The sequence below is a fragment of the Telopea speciosissima genome, chromosome 7 (genome assembly GCF_018873765.1).
Source record: "Telopea speciosissima isolate NSW1024214 ecotype Mountain lineage chromosome 7, Tspe_v1, whole genome shotgun sequence".
Lineage (NCBI taxonomy): Eukaryota > Viridiplantae > Streptophyta > Magnoliopsida > Proteales > Proteaceae > Telopea > Telopea speciosissima.
This window is the reverse complement of record NC_057922.1, coordinates 55,155,655-55,173,992: the sequence shown is the minus strand read 5'-3', so window position 1 is coordinate 55,173,992 and position 18,338 is coordinate 55,155,655. Positions and strand designations below refer to the sequence as shown.

The window sequence follows — 18,338 nt, the reverse complement described above, 5'->3', positions numbered from 1 at the left end:
TCACTACAAACGCTTGGGTTTTTTCCAAGTTGCTCAACACCAAACCTTGAGGTTTTTCTTAATGGCTCAACACAAACCAACTGTTTTCCGACTGGCTCGCTCCCAACCTTTAGTTCATTCACCATGTAACTGTTCTTATGTAGTTATGTCTTTCACACAATGTATCAACACTCTTTTGCAAGAGAAGAAAGTAAAAACCTCTAAAAAGGCAAAATCACAAGTTACAATTACAATCTCTCACAAACAAATGAAGTCCAAAGGCAATGATTCAGTCAAAGCACAAAGAATACTGGTGTTGTTAGCTCAAGAATTGTTAAAGGTATTCTATTTTGGATCCAAAGTCCCAGTCTAGGCCTCAAGTGATTCCCAAAAGACTAGCTCAAATAAGCTTAAACCACCCTTTGAAACAACCGCTGAGGAGTGCAGATGTGCTGGCCTCCAACGGTGAAAAATATAGCTGTTGAGGCTCCAATGGTAAAAAATATGATCGCTAACAAAGAGTCGTTGGACAGACACGTGGTCTGCTTTAGTCTTGCGAACGGTCTTACAAGATTGCGAATTTCTTCAAGACTGAGGGACTTGTCAGGGAAAAATATGCCCTTTACTGTGAGATCTTCTGCTGAAGTGTGTGGAGGTCTCCTTCTGTTGGTGGAGGGCCGGTTAGAGAAGAGAAGCAATCTAAGATGGGATCTCAGAGTTGTAGGGGAGGGTTAGAATTACATAATCACACACTCACATGAGCAAAACCCAATTCAATTTTTCTATTCAATTCTTTGTTCCATCGTTGGGATACAAAGTTTGAATAAACAAAGATCAATGAAGCCTAATTTGAATATGAAACTGAAACTAACTTGCAAACAAATTCTATGTCCTACTCGAACTCTAAGACTAACTAGCTTATTCCTACATATCCAACTCAAAACAAATAAAAGACAAAGAATAACTAAACTACTTCCAACCCGTGTTGGACCAAACCTAGCTTGGACTAGTTCTATTTGGGTTTGGGTTTCCAAACTTGGTCATGCTGATCCAACCAGTCAAGTGCTACTGCATCAATTATCCGCTGAAAAAAAACTTTGACTCCGTTGAATTTGGACAAGGACCAAGGAGACCATCTAACGTAACGCGCTGGAGGAGAAAAGATCTTGCTGTCTACTGAAGCTTGATTACTAGAAGGTCCTTAGCTGGGAGGAACTTCATTTCGAGTTTACCGTGTTTGAAGGAACTTCAAGTGAGACTCAGTTCACTCATGCCACATAGGATGAGGACCACGATGCACATGCCCCCACACATGTAGACTACTCGAGAGGCATGCATTGTTGATTCATACCACCACTGGACGAGGAGCATGATAGCATGGAGTCCATGGACGTCAATGTTAGAAGCTTGACTTACACCCATAGAGGCCCGAGTATGGTGGAGAGTGGTACGCATGGGGGGAAGTGGCGTGCACCATCATGTGTATATGGCACGGGGAGCACCGGTTCCGACTATATTGGGTATGGTTGGTTTGGGTAGTTTAGGTCTTCATCATCATTACCTCTGCCTCTGAGTATGAGGGTTAGTCGCACACCGGGTTAGATTTTGTGGACAACATCTTCGGATGCCCGGTTCCCCAGCCATACATGCTGGTGCTGGTTCCGGTTCTACACAACATCCAGTATTAATGGCTCTCGATCGAGTACCTTATGATTCAGAGATATATACCCTAGGTTAGGGTACCTCGTGTGCGTTGACGATTCCATTTATAGAGTTGTGGACGACTTCGAGCGTTTCTTCTGCTATGCTATGACCATGGTTCAAAATCTCGCGATATATCGCCGATATTTCGGATATGTCGACATTGCTGCGACGAGATGACCATACAAAATGAAAAAGGTCCAAATTTCGGTATATTTCGTGAAATTTTGATATATTTTGTGAGATTTCGCCGAAATTTCGGTATATTACTTAAACAATGTGTATTTGGCTATTTATACATCAGGGTCTGACCGTGAACTGTCAATCCAGGGTTCAAACCCAAAACACCACTTTGAGTTCATTTTTTTTGCAATATGAATGTTTAAATGTGTTTATTTAGCTTAAATAAGGGTGTATATGAAGTATCAGGCCTTAATATGGCCAAAAACCCACCGAGATGGACTGCCGAAATATGGCAGAAAAAAATACCATATTTCGGTAAATTTCAAATATTTCAGAAATCTCGACCTGCCCGAAATGGCGAGACGAGACGAGATCTTGAACTATGACTATGACATGGCCAGCTTTTGTAATTCAGTTGGAGGAAAACTTGATTTAACATAGCAACATTCTGGTAGTATTGATCTGGCCCGACAATTGTTTCAATACTAGGAGTCTAGGATTATAGGATGGGCATAGGGGTGACATTGCTTGTATTGCACTATTGTTGACTCCAATATATTTGACTGTTTTAAACAATGTTTGATGTATGATTTATGAAATGGTTTATAATATGATGTCTATTCATTTCTAATGCATATTTAAATTGTTTTACTTGAAATACATGTGTTCTAGTAGTAAACATTGTGTGGAATAGGCCATGTTATAGAATGTGTACAGCGCTACCAACCTGGGGTCTGAAGATAAACTACCATTTTGGGTGTATTTTTCAAAATCTAAGGGTTCCTCTATGTTTAAATGGCCTAAAATAGGGTGCCCTACAAATTTCAGGACCTAATTTGACCATTTGGCCCCCTAAACCATACATCGAAACTTGAAAAAAAAAAGGTACAAGTTTTGGCCGAAATTTCGGTTTTGAGCCTGGTAGAAACTAGACTCGAAACCGAAGCCTTGAACCTTGGCCAATTCTGTAAGCCCAAATATTAGGGATCTAAGGCCTATATGGGATTAGTGTTCGTTTTCTTTTTTAGTATGTAGTCTAAAAATCTTATATTTTGTTTTCTCTAGAACTCTCTTGCTTGTACATGAAGAATTTCTATTTTTTTTGTACTGTTGCAAGGTTATAAATAAAGAAATAGGGGATTATACTACCCCACAAGTTGAACTATTTGTTAAGCATATGCTTGCTGATTTCTGTGAGAAACAGCATGGTACTGTGCGATTCAAAACTTCTCAACTGTGGGATGCAGTAGGGAAACTTTGGTGGGATGCCAAGGCTGGAGTTGGTGGGATTCCTTCTCCACAGTTAGGTGAGAGGCCTAACATATCCTCCTCCTTCATTCTATTTTCTTTTGTTGCTACATCTTCTCAGGTCAGTTTCTGCATTGTTTGATCCCTGCTCATTCTAGTGCTGTTCTGTCTGACTCGGGCTTCAACCATTCAAATAATTTCTACTCTGTTCTGTCCGCTATTAGTTTCATATTCTGGTTTCTGGTTGATAACTCTTATACTCTATTTCAGTTCTAGAATCAGGCCATTAATTTTAGCAATTACGAGCTAACCTGTCTATATCTTGTTTTGACCTGCAGCTACTAGTTCTTCTGAGTTCACGTGCTGGTTATTCTAATCCCAGCCTTTGGGTAATTAGATACCAATAAAAAACGAATCAAAGTAGTCATCCAGACAAGAGAGCCGGTCATAGAATACTTGGGGATCGAGTTTCCCATTGTATTCTTTCAACTCGAGCTTAACATTTTGGGTATCATCAGTCCGTTATAGTATTATTCAAACTAACATATAAAACACAAAGTATCCTCTAACGAGAGCCGATGTTTAGGTACACTTTGTGGTCCTCTCCCAACTGTCATGGTATTAATATTATGTGCAATAGAATGAGCTGTAATCCCTCATCAGTTCTGAGATTTTCAAAATTATCAGGTTTAGGGTGAGGACTAGAATCAGCATGCTGTTGTTCTAGGGCAGTCATCCTATCAGATTGTTCTCTGATCATCTCAGCTAAATCTGATGGAATGTGTCTTGTTTGCTGACTGGGTCAGAAGCCCTTGGCTCAGTGCTTGCCATGGCTTTGATACCATTTTATGGATTTCTAGAAGCCTTAAATGATTAAGTTCAGAAATCCAAAACAAACTCAGTGCTTGCCATGGCTTTGATACCATTTTATGGATTTTTAGAAGCCTTACATGATCAAGTTCAGAAATCTAAAATGAACCAGAATCGCAGTAACAGGTTTAGAAATCAGATTGCAGGAAAATAACAGTAACAGAAAATTAAAGGATCTGATCTGGCTGAAAATTAGGTCAAGTGCTCTGTCTAGGTAGGAAAATATAATATTAAAATTCAGGCCCAATCCAATGGTCAGATTCTTAAGTTTTGAAGTTTCCTACTTGAAGGAGGACTTCTCAAATTGAGAATGATGGGGAATCTGGACAATCCAATTCAGGAATAAGATTTTAACACAATAAAACAGATATATAGATATGCAGAAATTTGAATACATAAGTAGAAACAGAACATGAATTTGAAATTCAACATGAATCAGGAAAACTAGAAAGCAATTCAAAGATGAAATTTTGGGTATGTAGGACTGTTCAGAACAGTAACCGATTGGTATGTGTGAAAGCAGAATTGAAATTCAACGGTTAGATGTTAAGTTTCAGAGAATTCCTTGTTGGAATAGGAATTCAAGAAACAGGAAAAAAAAAAAAAAGGATTGTTATGCTTGAATCGATTCCAGAATCTTAGGAGAATATTAAACAGTTACGCAGCAAATCAGATTAACCTTCAAGTATCAATAATTAAGCCAAAAAGGATGGTGCACAGAAAATAGTAAGTAAATACTGACCTGCTGTTCAATGGATGTGAGATATAGAAGAAGAAGGAGAAAGAAGGATATGATATGTGCTTCAGGAATCCCACCTGAATCACTAACTTGGCATCCCACATTCCCACCAAGGGCTTCGGGTTTCACTGCATCTCACAGTAAATAGGTGTTCTGAATCTCACAGAACTAAAGAGCTAAGATCGATTTCCATTCATCAAACTCATGTACAAGGCATAGGCCTTATGTTTCTTATATATATAACTTAAAAAGTAGGCCTAAAACTCCTCCAGCCTACCTTGGAGGTAGTCTACTGCTACTAAAGCTCGGCCTAAAATAAAGTAAAAAATTTAAAACAAGGTGTACTCATAGAGACCTAATCCAGCCAAACTAAAATACTTTAATGACAATCAAATAAGAAATAAAAGATTCAAACTATACTAATAAAGTAAATCCCATATTCCTACCTCCTACATATATTTTAGGCCCATAAAACCATTGGACCAAAGGCCAAAACACATATATAACTCAACTTGAGGCTTGTTTCCACTATAATAAGCCCAATTTTGTGTTTTATCTGCATCATCAGATCTGGCCCATATCTATCCATTCCAGTAATGGGTCCATTATCTGCAGGCCAATCAAGTCCATTAGACTTGATTGATCTGCGTCACCAGCTTAATTCAAGTGGTATTTAGGGAGTTATAGCTTTATTTACTCCCCCTGATTCACCATCCCTTGTTTCTATCATGTTTCTGAACTTTAAAAACTATTTACCCATAAATACCATCCCTGGGTAGTGTTTGAAAAATACTATACATAACTGGTTTTTCCTCTCAAATTGCATTAATTTCTGAGTTTTCTTAAGTTCAATTTTGATCTTGTTTCTCACATCTCAGTCGTCCCTCCCTCTGTGATCTTCTAGATAATGACTCTGGACCACACCACTTTACAGGAGGGAATACACGAGTCTTGAACAGATACCACTTGAGTTTCACACAAGGTTCTAAAACTCGGCAACACTGGTCGAAACCAGGGATTTTTTCCCAGCCAACTCGAGTTTGTGGTTTCAAGGCCCAGAAATGCATTTTTTGCTCTGGTTTTTTGTATACAGTCTATTTTGACATTCTAAACACAATGCATTAACTATTTTCATAAAAAAAACACTCAAAATGGTACTTGTGGTTATTGACATCATAGTTATTGACCCAAGTTTGACCAAGACATAACTCTTTCAATATAAATCAGATTTAAGCAATCTTGTATTTGTTTGAAAGCTTTGTTATGTAAGGTCAAAAAAATTTGGTAGGCGTGAATGCTGTTGAAATCACTCTGAATGAAAATGTTTTTTTAGACACCAAAACAAATGAATATTTTACTGCACTTTTGGTTTTTAAGCAATGTTTACTATATTAAGATTTATGGAATTTATAGATTTGAGAAAACCCCCAACATTTAAAAGATGAAAATTGCACCTACCGCCGAAAATCCAATTTTTGTTCTTGAACTTGGGGTTGACTTTTTACCCTTTTGGAATTTGATTTTTTAACTATTTTTATTGGATTCAAATAGGTGGTATTTGTTTATTAATGAATAATATCTTAAGTAAATAAATATAAAAAACTTAAATGATATTAGGCATAAATAAGTGTCTGTCCTGGTTTAGAGCCAGGTTTCCTCTAGTTTCAATGGGCATAAGTATCGAAACTTGCGAAATTACCAACATCTCGGTCAAAACATGTCGAAACATGGGATTTTTTAAAAAGTAGCAGGCCAAATCGAGACAGTTTCGACCAAGGTTTAAAACCATGGTTTCACACTCCACATCACTTTGTGGAGTCCAGGATCTCCACAATTCCTTTCGCCTGTCAAATGGCTAAGATTTCTTCCAAAATTGTTATTGGTGCCGTACTAGAAGGCAACAGAAAACATAAATGAAGCACCATCAGCATCATGTATTAACCCTCCACCTCCAGTAGGCTCTTGTTTCCCTATGCTCAGGCCTTTCGTATTAAGTTAAAGGTTCTAAGACTCGGGTCTCGGTGGCATCTCGGCCAAGCCAGAAACCGAGTCGAGTCTAGATCTCGCCGAGTTGCTGCATTTTTTTTTTTTTTGACTCGGACCCCCAACTTGGTGGGTGTTACACATATTTTGGGTCTGAAACTTGGTATCCAGCCTATTTCAGGCCATTTAAACACAATGGCATGCCCAGATTTGCCAAAAAACAAGTCCAAATATGAGTTTTACTTTGGAATCCTACAAATAGGTGATGATTCTTGGACTGTTGGAGTTGAATCTTCACTTTAGCACTTGAATCTCACTTCAAACAATGCAATCCACCCAAGATTTGAAAGAAAGAGGAAGAAATTTGAGGGAGAGAGTTGTTTGAGTGTTTTCCCCTTTGTTTAGAGAGCTATGGACAGAACTATTGACATTTCCGAGTTCTGTCCATTGCCCTCTATTAATAAAAATGGGCACATGGGTCAAATGGGCAATTAAAATGGGTAAAAACCATGTTCTAACCCGATACCAAGATCTCGGCGAGATATTGAGCTTTTAAAACTAAAAAAAAAACTGGAAAAAATGTGTACCGAGACAATACCGAGATCTCGCCGAGAAAGTGTAATTTTAGAATGCGTATGGCATCTCGTCTTGGGATCTCACAAAACCGAGAAACTCGGCGAGATCTCGCAAGTTCTCGAACCATGAGTTAAACTCCATGAGGAAGAAGTGATTGAAGCAGAATAGTCTTTATAGGTTTGAAATCAACGAGATATGGCTAGTTTTGGAAACTCTTGGCTCCAAAGATCAAGATAATTCTGGAAATCAGATGGTCAATCTCATAAGCCAGTTATCAACCTGCAGTGAATCAAAAATGTAATTCTGAAAATCAAATGGTCAATCTCATAAGCCAGTTATCAACCTCCAGTGAGTCTTGAGTGAAAGATTCTTTTCTCAAATATACACAGGTTGAGGCTACATCTCTTCTTTGACTTTGCAAAATTGCAAGTACTCGTAGATATATGAGTTAGAGAGTAAAGTGAGCTGAATGTCCTAGCCAGTCTTTATTGCCATGTAACTCTTGTCTTTGATGGTTTTTCCTCGCCATGATTGATTTTTTTGTTTTTTCCTGCTGCATGTTATGTATCTTTTGAAGAGCATTGGGGTTTTTTTCTTTCGGGGGATGGGGATGGGGTGCGTAACTAAGAACATTGAGCCTTGTGGTTTTAGTAATACTAAATCACAAGTAAATATAGTTTTAACCCTATTGAACTTTAAATTATTCCTCTCCTAAGTGTTTTCCAACTACTTGGTGTCAGTTATACAAATCCCATCATATTCTGCCATTCCATGTGGACCTTTTATTTTGTTAATTCATAGGCTCTAATATCTTTTCTCAGCACTTCAATCCAAGTCGTTTCTGGTTCTTCTTTGTTCTCTTAGTACTTTTAACTTGCACCATATCATTACTTAAAGAAGTTTAACTTTTGTTTCACTGGAATGTTAGAACCTCTCCACTTTCATCTTCAAAGTTTTACTTTGTAGACAACATCCTCTTCATTGCATTGAATGTTGATCCTTACTGCAATGACAGAATTAAAGTTGAATTCCATATTTTCTATTTTAGCTCGACTTGAAACCCTTAGATTCTAAAGCATCTGACATTTTACCTCCTCTCTGGTCTTGTTAACGTAGATGACCACTAATTACATTAAAGTAAAATTAAGGAATTAAAACAGCTAATCCCGTATGCAACCCTAGTACCCATACTTTAGGTCCATAAAAGTGACCTATTATATTGGAAACCCATGGGATCAAGGCTCAACATGTATATAACCCAACCCTAGACTTATTCCTAAGAAAAGAAGTCCAGTTTGGTGATAAATCTGCATCACTTGTTGATCAAAACAATGTCATGGTAAAAGGGATACAGCGTGAGACTTCGTTCCATAGTCCTTTCAAGTCATCCATAATTAATGGCATGAGGTTCAGGCTCCCAATATCATCCCAGGACGTGGTATCCCATCCCAGGTGCTCATGATTTTCCCTACTTTGCCTTTTTTTTTTTTTAAATATTGGTTATAAGTTATTCAGTTTACTTAAGTATATTTGGCTAAATACAAATCAGCTTTCTTGCTATTGACAATTCCTTAGTGTGATTATATAAGCTGTACCAATAATTGATCACTTGATCTTATAATGTGGATGTTATCGTTTGTTCTGTGGATGATGGTCTGAGTAACATTGAGTCACTGAACAATCATCGTTGTTATCAGCATATGGTGAATTGGATCTGTTGCTCTTGCCGCAATGGATTAACCTGTCTCTTGGTACCAGTTTTTCTCTCTACCCTTGTAGCTCATAGAACCAATCAAGTTGCCTGTGATAATTTATTTTCAAGATATTTCATTGGGCATAATAGTGAACAAGTTCATGGCATGTTGGCATGTTTGTCTGAGAGTGGTATTCTGTGCGTTATTCAGAGAACTTCTCACCGTTTAGCTACTTAAAATTTAGGTTTTTAGTTCATCTCAACAATGCATGTTTATTGTTTGTAATAACTGCAACTGAGATTTTATTGATATTAATTGTGGACAGATACATTATTAACTCTAGGTTAGCAACACAAGCAAGAAAAGAGAAGGGGGGGGGGGGGGGTGGTCTGGCATAAGGAGATCCAGTTTATCTGTAACATATAATCTTTATTTATCAGCCCCCTTTCCTACTCCCTCCCCCCCCTTATTTTATTTTTGAGTACTTTTTATGTGAGTTTTTTAATTTTATGAACTAGTATTGTCAATTATTTTGACTGTGGACGTATATTTTACAGGGAGGAGTATCAAGACAGCAATTTCTGCTGGAGCTGCCCTGGCTGTCACTTCTTCTCTCATTGATTTTGGTGGTCAAACCACGAGGTTCGATGTAGGGAAGGAGTACTACCCGTACACCACCGAGAAGAGGCCCTCCACTAGTTGATTGTCCCTCAGTTCTTGCTGTGAAGAAGTAATGGGCGTCCCTGGAAGCCCAGTCTCAGCCCTCCACTAGTTGATTGTCCCTCATCTTGGGTTGGCTTCTTCTTGCTGTAACCGTACTCTGCTTTCTTTTGTAGTATTTCTTCCTTCATTCCAGACCTGAAAGGGAGGCTGAAATAAATCTAGTTTCTCCATTAGTTTTTTTGCTCGACTGGTGGATATAATCAACTGGATATTGTTTTCTGCTTTTCAGTTGATTGTGAGAGGAATGCTTATGCATAATTCCTTCTTTAACTGGATCTTGTTGTCTGCTTTTCAGTTGATTATGAGTGTCTTTTTCCCCCCTTCAAATTCTGTGATAAATTTGAAGAAAGGAAGGGCTGGATAAGAAAAAAAACCATAAATATATAACAGGGAACCCTTTTTGTTCTCTTCAAGACATGAGACCACTTCTGTTCTGTTATTGATTTGTGATAAAAGCACTCATTGTCTGTTCAGCCTAAATTATGTATTGGAGGGATTCACATGCTTCAACCAGAGGCGTCAGACCCAATTGGCTCAGATGGGTAAGCCAGTCAGGTTAATTTATGCATCCATTTTGTGTTTAACACATAAAATATAAGGTTTTGGTTAATTAATTGGGTAAATGTTGCCGTAATGTTTTGTTAAGAGAAGGTCCAAATACCTGCTCATGATAGCTCCGTTGGCATTCAAATTCAAATTCAAATTCAAAGTTTGTGATGTTGCTTATCAGTGTAAAGTTTTTGGGGCAATCTAAGTCTTCCACATGGAGGTTTAAAATTTGGGTGACAATCAATCAAACCTCTATCCAATGGCCGTGGGTGATATTTCATATTTTGTGGGACATCAAAGTACTTCTACAGAAATTTACTTGTTTGTATTAATCGTAAAGCTAGACCCTTTGTTAGTATAGCTCCATCATCTTTGCCGTTTCCACTCAACCATGGTTTGAGGTATCGGATCGGATTGGTATCGGTTGAGGCCGATCCTGAGATTTGATCGATACAACAAGGTTTGACTGGATCGGTGATTGGATCGCCTAACTAGGTTGGATCGGCTGATCCGATCCTTGACCGATCCAACTGAATAATTTTTTTTTATTTTTTGAAAGTTTTAAAGTTTTTTTTTCAGTTTTTTATATTATCTTGATCAATACTGACCGATACCAACCGATTTTGACCGATCTGATCCCGAGATCACAACACCCACCAACTCTGGCCGATACATGACCCGATCCATAAAAAAACGATTTTGGGGGGTTTTTTGATCGATCCGATCCTGATCCGGAAAGGTTTCGGCCATGATCGATCCCGAGTCTGATGCTTGGATTTTGAACCTTGCACTCACACTAAAACAAGGAAGACTGTAACAAACAATGCATTCTCTTTCTTTTGTAGTTAATTTTATGGGCGAGAGAACGTTAACCAGCCGTGCGTCTAGCGTGCCTCCCGCGCCTAGACACAAAATTGCCTTGTCGCCTGTAAATGACCGCCGTGCCCCCATAGAAAGACATAAACTTCATGGGGGGTAAAATGGTCATTTCCAAGTGGTAAGACGGTTTCTGTGTCTAGGCGTGGGATCCATGCTAGCCACACAACCGGTTAGCGTGCGTTCTTCCTAATTTTATATCCATTTATTTCTACTGAAAAGGAACGCTAATCGGTTGCTTAGTGCGGCGTGTACCTACACTCAGACACAGTCGCACGTGAAATCACCGGCGTACCTCTGGTCCTTTCCGCCTTTTCAAGGGGTGTGTCATTTCGCGCATGGCTATGTCTGGTTGCAGATACACGTCGTACTACGCAACTAGTTAGCATTCTTTCTCCCTAATTTTATATCCATTTATTTCTACCAAAAAGGAAAGCTAACTGGTCGCATAGTGCAGTGTGTACTTGCACCTAGACATAGCCGTGCGTGAAATGACCGGCGTACCTCTGATCCTTTCCGCTTTTCCAGGGAGTGTGCCGGTCATTCGAGCATGGGCTATGTCTGGTTGCAGATACACGCCGCACTGCGTGACCGGTTAGCGTTCTTTATCCCTTAAAATAAAATCCTACTTTATTAGCTTTGGGGAAACTTAGATCGACCGTGGAAATATAAGGGTAAGAGTCCACTATATGGTACACTAAAACTGAACATCCAACAATCAGGTTAGCCAAAAGAGCTTTTCCTTAAAGGGCTGAACAATTAAGAAAACCTTCGCTTAATGGGGCTATAAAAAAATAATTTCCCCTAATTTATACTACCCATATTACACCAAAAAGAAAAAAGAAATTAGATGCCACGCATGGGTCATCTAGGCTTGCATGATAACACTTATGTTTCTTTATTTTTTCTATTTTTTTTTTGTTCCTGGGAATAAAAAAAATAAGAGAAATTTGTTTGTTAACAACGGTTCATTTTTTGTTCTTGGGAATGAACCGAGACAAAAAAGTTGTTGAGAAATAGAAAAAAAAGAGCTCCAATTTGAAGCTTCTCTATCCCAGAAATAAAAGGAAGAAATACGGGGAGAGTTGCTCTCTAATGAGCACATGCTTAATTTGATTGGCAAAGTAGTAATCTCATATTCAAAATAAAACACCACCATCAATGCAACTTCAACCACCACCACCATCGACGCTACCACCTCCTCCACCTCTACCACTGCCACCACTACCGCCACCACCTCCGCCACCGCCACCACTACCTCCACCTCCACCTCCACCACTACCACTACCACCACCACCACCACCTCCACTGTCACCGCACCACTGGCACCACTACCACCACCATCACCACTGTCACCACCACCATCGACGTCACCACCCCTCCACCACTACTGCCACCTCCACCTTCACCACTGCCACCACCACCACCGCCACCACTACCTCCACCGCCGCCACCGCCACCACCACCTCCACCTCCACCCCCGCCACCACCTCCACCACAACCACCGCCACCTCCACCTCCATCTCCACTGCCACAACCACCACCACCGCCACCGCCACCGCCACCTCCACCTCCACCTCCACCACCTCTGCCACCACCTCCACCACCTCCACCACCCTCCACCAATTTTTTGGGTATTTAATGGCATTTATGAAATTTTATAGAAATTCTAGAAACAGAAATTATTGTGCATAACAAGCGCGTTTCTATTTCTTTCCTGAGAAAGAAATAGAAATTATTATGCGTTACCAAACATGTTTGCCTAAAAATATGGCCTAGTTACAGAAGTACAAAAAGTTATTTCTGAAATAAAATCATGTCCCAGAAACAGAAGTGTTGTCATGCAGGCCCCTATGTGATGGAGGACCTTGTACTTGTCTTGGTCAAATTTTAGCTGAGAAAACATTGTAGGAAGTGGCTGAAAAGCAAGCTTAAATTTTCATAAATCTACAAGAATATCTTATGTATCCTCTTAATTTTTAATTACTTTTATTTAATTTGCGTGACAATTAGCAGGCTATAGTTGCCTTTAGGTGATCACCTAAATTTGAACTTAGCTAAGGATGGCACTGGATATCTTGTTCACATGGTTGTCACATCATGTGTTTTTTGGAATGATGATTTCAAGAGATATGTGTGAGTGCACATACGGTGTGTGCATATATAGAATTCGATTGGTTCCTTGACCTGATAGGTCTTTGTCGCTGCGGTTATGCATTATGGGTTTTAGCACATCAATAATTGATGTGTTCCAAACTATATAACCATATACTGGATTCATGGTGTTTAATCGTAAACGGAAGAGTCATTCAACATGGAATCCACTGCCCCAACTGGGGAATATCAAGGAGAGAGAATGATTGTGTATAATTGGATAGAAATCTAGATCCAATAACGGTATATAAAATTATATTATTTATTAATTATATTTTTTTTTGGTCGAAAAAAACAAAAAACTATTATATCAAGCAAAGAGAAACCCTTCTAAATTAGTAGTGAGTTCAATTGTGAGCTTAAAACTAATAGCCTTACCTATTGCCCTAGTAGCCACTAATACTAGATTAGGTGTGTTAAGACAAATATTTACATCCATATCACCAAAAAATACAAATTAAACTACGAATAAAAAGCAAGTCCTTAAACAGATCCCATGGCAATTGTCTTGCTCAAGCCAAGTTACTAGTTCAACTCATGAAGTCTCACACCTCTACTTTCCTGATCCCTCTCTCCAATGCCTTGGACAGTCCCTACACGATGCTTCTTTTCTATGGTGCCAAGTGGTTTCTTGCAGATCCATAACTCAATGACACTGAGATAAATTGGGAATTCATCATAAACACAATAGCCTATCCAACATTATTATAAGTGGAATAAACTCTCAAATTGATATAGCTTTTCAACACATTCACAGCAGCAATAACAATTTTTCAATATGATCTACTATACAATGAATGGCATCAACTCCACTCAAGAAGATGATTGAATTTAGCTCTTAGTTTTTGCATTTAATTATTTGATATATGACATCAAGTGATTCAATCATTTTTTAGGCAAACGAACTAGCTGTTTAGACTAGCCATTATAGTCAAGCTTAACTTCTCCCTTGAATATTTGAATTCATTTTTTCATTTTCAAGAGAAACTAGTTGTTGGAGCACCACTAAAACATCAAAGTATAAGCATTAACTCTATTTTTGTCTCTAATATTAAACTAATGATTTTCAAGAAAACTAACTGCTAGACCTCCTCTACATCAGTGAAGATGTTTACGAGTTTGGCATAAATGGTTATAGTCCAAGTGGTCATTAATATATAGTCAATGTCTTTCCAACTTCTTGACCACACAACATTATTTATCTATTGCACAAAAGACTACATGATAGTCACAGTTTTAATCTCTTAAACTCTCAGACATGCACGGGAAATCACATAGAAGACTGCAGTAGTCGTTCGCGAACACTTATGTGTTTCTTAAGTCTAGTGGGTTCAGCCACCTCCTTTCATTGTACAACTTGCTATTCTTAAGAGCAGGAAAGATTTCTGTAGGTTCTTTTAATAAATCGCTTGGTGGGGGCATTTGCCACCTTCTTTGATAAAAAAAACTGTATGACACATTCTGACTCTGTATTATTAGGCTTTATTTTGACTATATGTAAGCTAATGTGGTCAACCCAAACAGTTAGATGTATGAAAGAATCTATGGATTGATCACATATCAAATTTTAGGGTTGTCAATCTGTCATATGGCCCACCTATGATGCAATTTTTATTTCATGGGGGCAGGATAGTACTTTTGTGTGCTCTTATGTCTGGGCACAGGAGCCACGCGACCAAGTAGCGTTCTTTTTCCCTTTAAAATTAGTCTTTGCTTTTAACCAAACTTCAAGTCTTAACCATACGGAATAAAGAAGACTGAAACTTGACGCTTGAGTTGGGGATTATGTGGCATACTTGTGGGAAAGATTTGAGACCGACTTGACTTGCCAAATGTCATTTATAGAGGCCTGATACAAATTAATTTAGGTATAGGTCTAGGATGAGAGAGAGGATCTAAACACAACAAATGATGGATTATAAGTGGCACCCAAAAGAAAAAGCCTGAATTATAAGACTTTTTTAGGTGCAAAAATAGTGTTAGAACTAGAAGGTTCAATTTATTTATTAAGTGTTCTTGATATTAAAATCATTGTGTGATGGGTGTTTTTGGCATACTAATGTGTGAGCTAAATGTACTAAAAGATAGATGATACTGAAACTATTGAAGAAATACAGTTGAAGGAAGAACAAGGCATGTTGATTGGAAAAACTTGTAAAGATAGTCTTCAGTAAAGAAGATGACGGTCTTCCATGTGCTTGAAGAATCAAGGAACTAAAAGCTACATGAAATGAAAAATTCCTTCAAGTCAAGCATTAGGATTTGTTTATGATTGGAATATTGTTATAATCCTAATATGTATGATCATCAAGATTTGAAAAGCCCAGATAATGAAATAAAAACACACTTATATGGAAAAACTAAGAAACTAGATAGTTTGACTTAGAATAGAGTCTAAATCTGTTGTCCACGGTCTTCCATTAATAGGGATGGATGACCGTGCATAAAGGGCATATTCATAAGTCTATGTCTAAACTCACAGACAATCGAACTTGAATTAATTAGACCAAAGAAGCCCCTTTAGCTAATACATGGGCTTCTCCATTCAAAGTACGAGTAACAAAAACGAAAACAAACATTAACAAAGTCATTACACAAACATAAAATGTCATCAACTAAAACATTAGTTGGCAATGGTAAAACCACTTTTTTCTGGACTGACAAATGGATTCAATCCATCCCAGGTACTCTCACTACCTTCTCTCTTGAGCCTCCATCGACTGCTAACAGAACTTGTTTGATTGATAGCTTTAGATTACCTTCTAGTTGGAATCTTGATTTACTTTGCAAGTTTTTGCCACCTCATAGCTCTTCCTCTATTTAATTGATTAATTTGTCGAATGATGATGATAGATGGTGGTGTTTAAAGGCTAAAAGTGGGTGCTTCAGTACTAAACTAGCTGCTTCTGAATTTCTTTCCAAATCTAGACAAGCTAATTTCTTTACCACCTCTTGGTGGAAATTGTTTTGGAAACTCAAAAAATCTTCTAACGTGTTCTAAATGCAGGACTCCCTATCAAGGCTTCTATTTCAAGATGGATTCAGATTGACACCTCATGTGCCCTATGTGGAAATTATGCCGAATCCTACTGGCACCTTTTTTTTTTATCTTGTGATTGGGTTAAGCACATTTGGGCGGTAGGACCTCTGGGATTAAGAACCGAACTTCTGGTTTCCCCTAGTTTGTTTGATTTATGTCTGTCTACAGCTTTTAACCGTTTGCTTGATAAACAGTCTTTGCGTTGGTTTTTCAGTGTTTTTATTATCACTTGTTATTTCACTTGGGCTACTAGGAACAAGGTGATTTTTAAGGGTGACAAACCTAACCCCTTGTGGGTCTTGAATCAAATTAAACAATGGGTATCTGATTTAAATTTATCTCCCCCCCCCTTCCCCGGATTCCGTCCCATGATGTATTGACTACTACTGAGGATGTTATTTCCCTCCCTCCTTGTATCAACTTACCAATTCTAGATTTCTTGTTTTGATCTGTGCAGGATACCATATTCCTGGATTAACAGTAGCAGGATAGTCTTACATCTTTTTGATAAGAGGACGGATTACTTTTTTGGCTGCAGGTTTTGTTACCACCTCCATTGCATTAGACCGGACTTAGTTAGCATTCAGTCTGGTTTGGACCATGCGGCTGCTCTGGAGTTGAAGATAAAAGAAATATGGTGCTCTAATCCTATGATCAGCGAGGTTCTTCCATCTCCAACTACTTCCCCAAGGCCATGGGAACTTATTAAAGATTTATTCTATATTTCTAACAACTATCCAGATATATATTTTGACAAGGAAGGAAACAGTTTTTGTATAGCCCTAGCTGCTAACCTAGCTAAATATGCTCAAACTAAAAACTGTGTATATCACTTTATTTCTTAGTAATATTATCTCATCTTTTCCACACAAAAAAAAAAACATTAGTTACCCAATCCGAGGTTGACACTTATCTCTTCAACATTTACACTGTATTTTGTGATTCTCTAGGTCTTGTTGCGTGTTATAGAGTTGAGTGACAAGAGGATCCAAATGCGCATTAGGCAGCTCCAGTTCTAGTTTGGAAAAAAATCCTCTATAGTGCCCTGATCTTACAGTGCACTATAGTGCGGGCCTGAGAGGTCGACACGTGGATGATGCGACATCCAACGGTGTTGAACTCGAGAAAGAAAAAAAAAAACTGTCTTGCATTGAGCTCGTACTATTGGAAGAAGCTTCTTCCACATGTTGAGCTCTCATACCTGTCCAGCATTGCACCGCAAGATGCCTGCACTGTAGAGGATTTTAATCGGTTCCAGACTTCCAGGTTTGGCCCGGGACTTATAATTGTATCAAAAAATGGCCCGTTCTACGATTCCTCCGCTAATTTGGAGGAGACTCGGGAACGTGTAGGATCGACTCGAATACTAGATACAGGTGCAATCGCAGAGGCCATTTGCGCTAGAAAAAGGTCTGTGATCTCTCTCTCTGCTGGGGCATCCACCACCACCTCTGCAGAACTCTTTTCCTCGCGACCGACTAGTGCCCGTCTCCGTTCCTTCTTAGGTACGATTGTTGATCTCTCTCTCTCGTTCTTATTGCTTAATCTTACCGTTAATTTTCTGGATCTATTCTTACCGTTCGAATCGTTATTCTCTTTGGATTTATGTTGTCAGGATTCGAGAAATTCATTATGTTTCTGTGTGCTATTTCATGTTTTCTTTCTTTTGGACTGGCCCTCCTCAGTAATTGGCCAAATAATAATAAAAAAAAATAACAGCAACAGAATGTTAATCAATAGTATAGCAATCAGCTAAGTACAGATTATAGAAGCATAAAAAGCAATACCCATTTCTGGAGTTAATGGGTGCTTGAGTAGATTCTAATGTGATTGTGCTATGTTTATTGTTGAATATAACAAGATTTTTTTCTTAATCAGTTTTGCAACACTCCTAATAATCCTGTAAGGGACTCTAATATTCTATAACGGACAAAAGGGTGAAATTTGATGTGATTTGCTCAAAGCATCTTTGGTTGAAGCTTGTCATGCAAATGAAGAGCAGTCACTCTATGCGCATTGGAAA

At 38.5% G+C, this 18,338-nt stretch overlaps 1 protein-coding gene across 1 annotated transcript in view; it reads left to right on the top strand.

The window, feature by feature from the left end:
- The window catches only part of LOC122667823 (outer envelope pore protein 16-3, chloroplastic/mitochondrial), a 30,246-nt gene that overhangs the window by 3,582 nt on the left and 8,326 nt on the right, over positions 1 to 18,338 (top strand). Inside the window, exon 3 of the mRNA XM_043864266.1 lies at positions 9,531 to 9,727. Coding sequence (XP_043720201.1) covers positions 9,531 to 9,676 — 146 coding nt within the window. The 3' untranslated portion in view covers positions 9,677 to 9,727. The remainder of the gene's footprint in view (positions 1 to 9,530; positions 9,728 to 18,338) is intronic.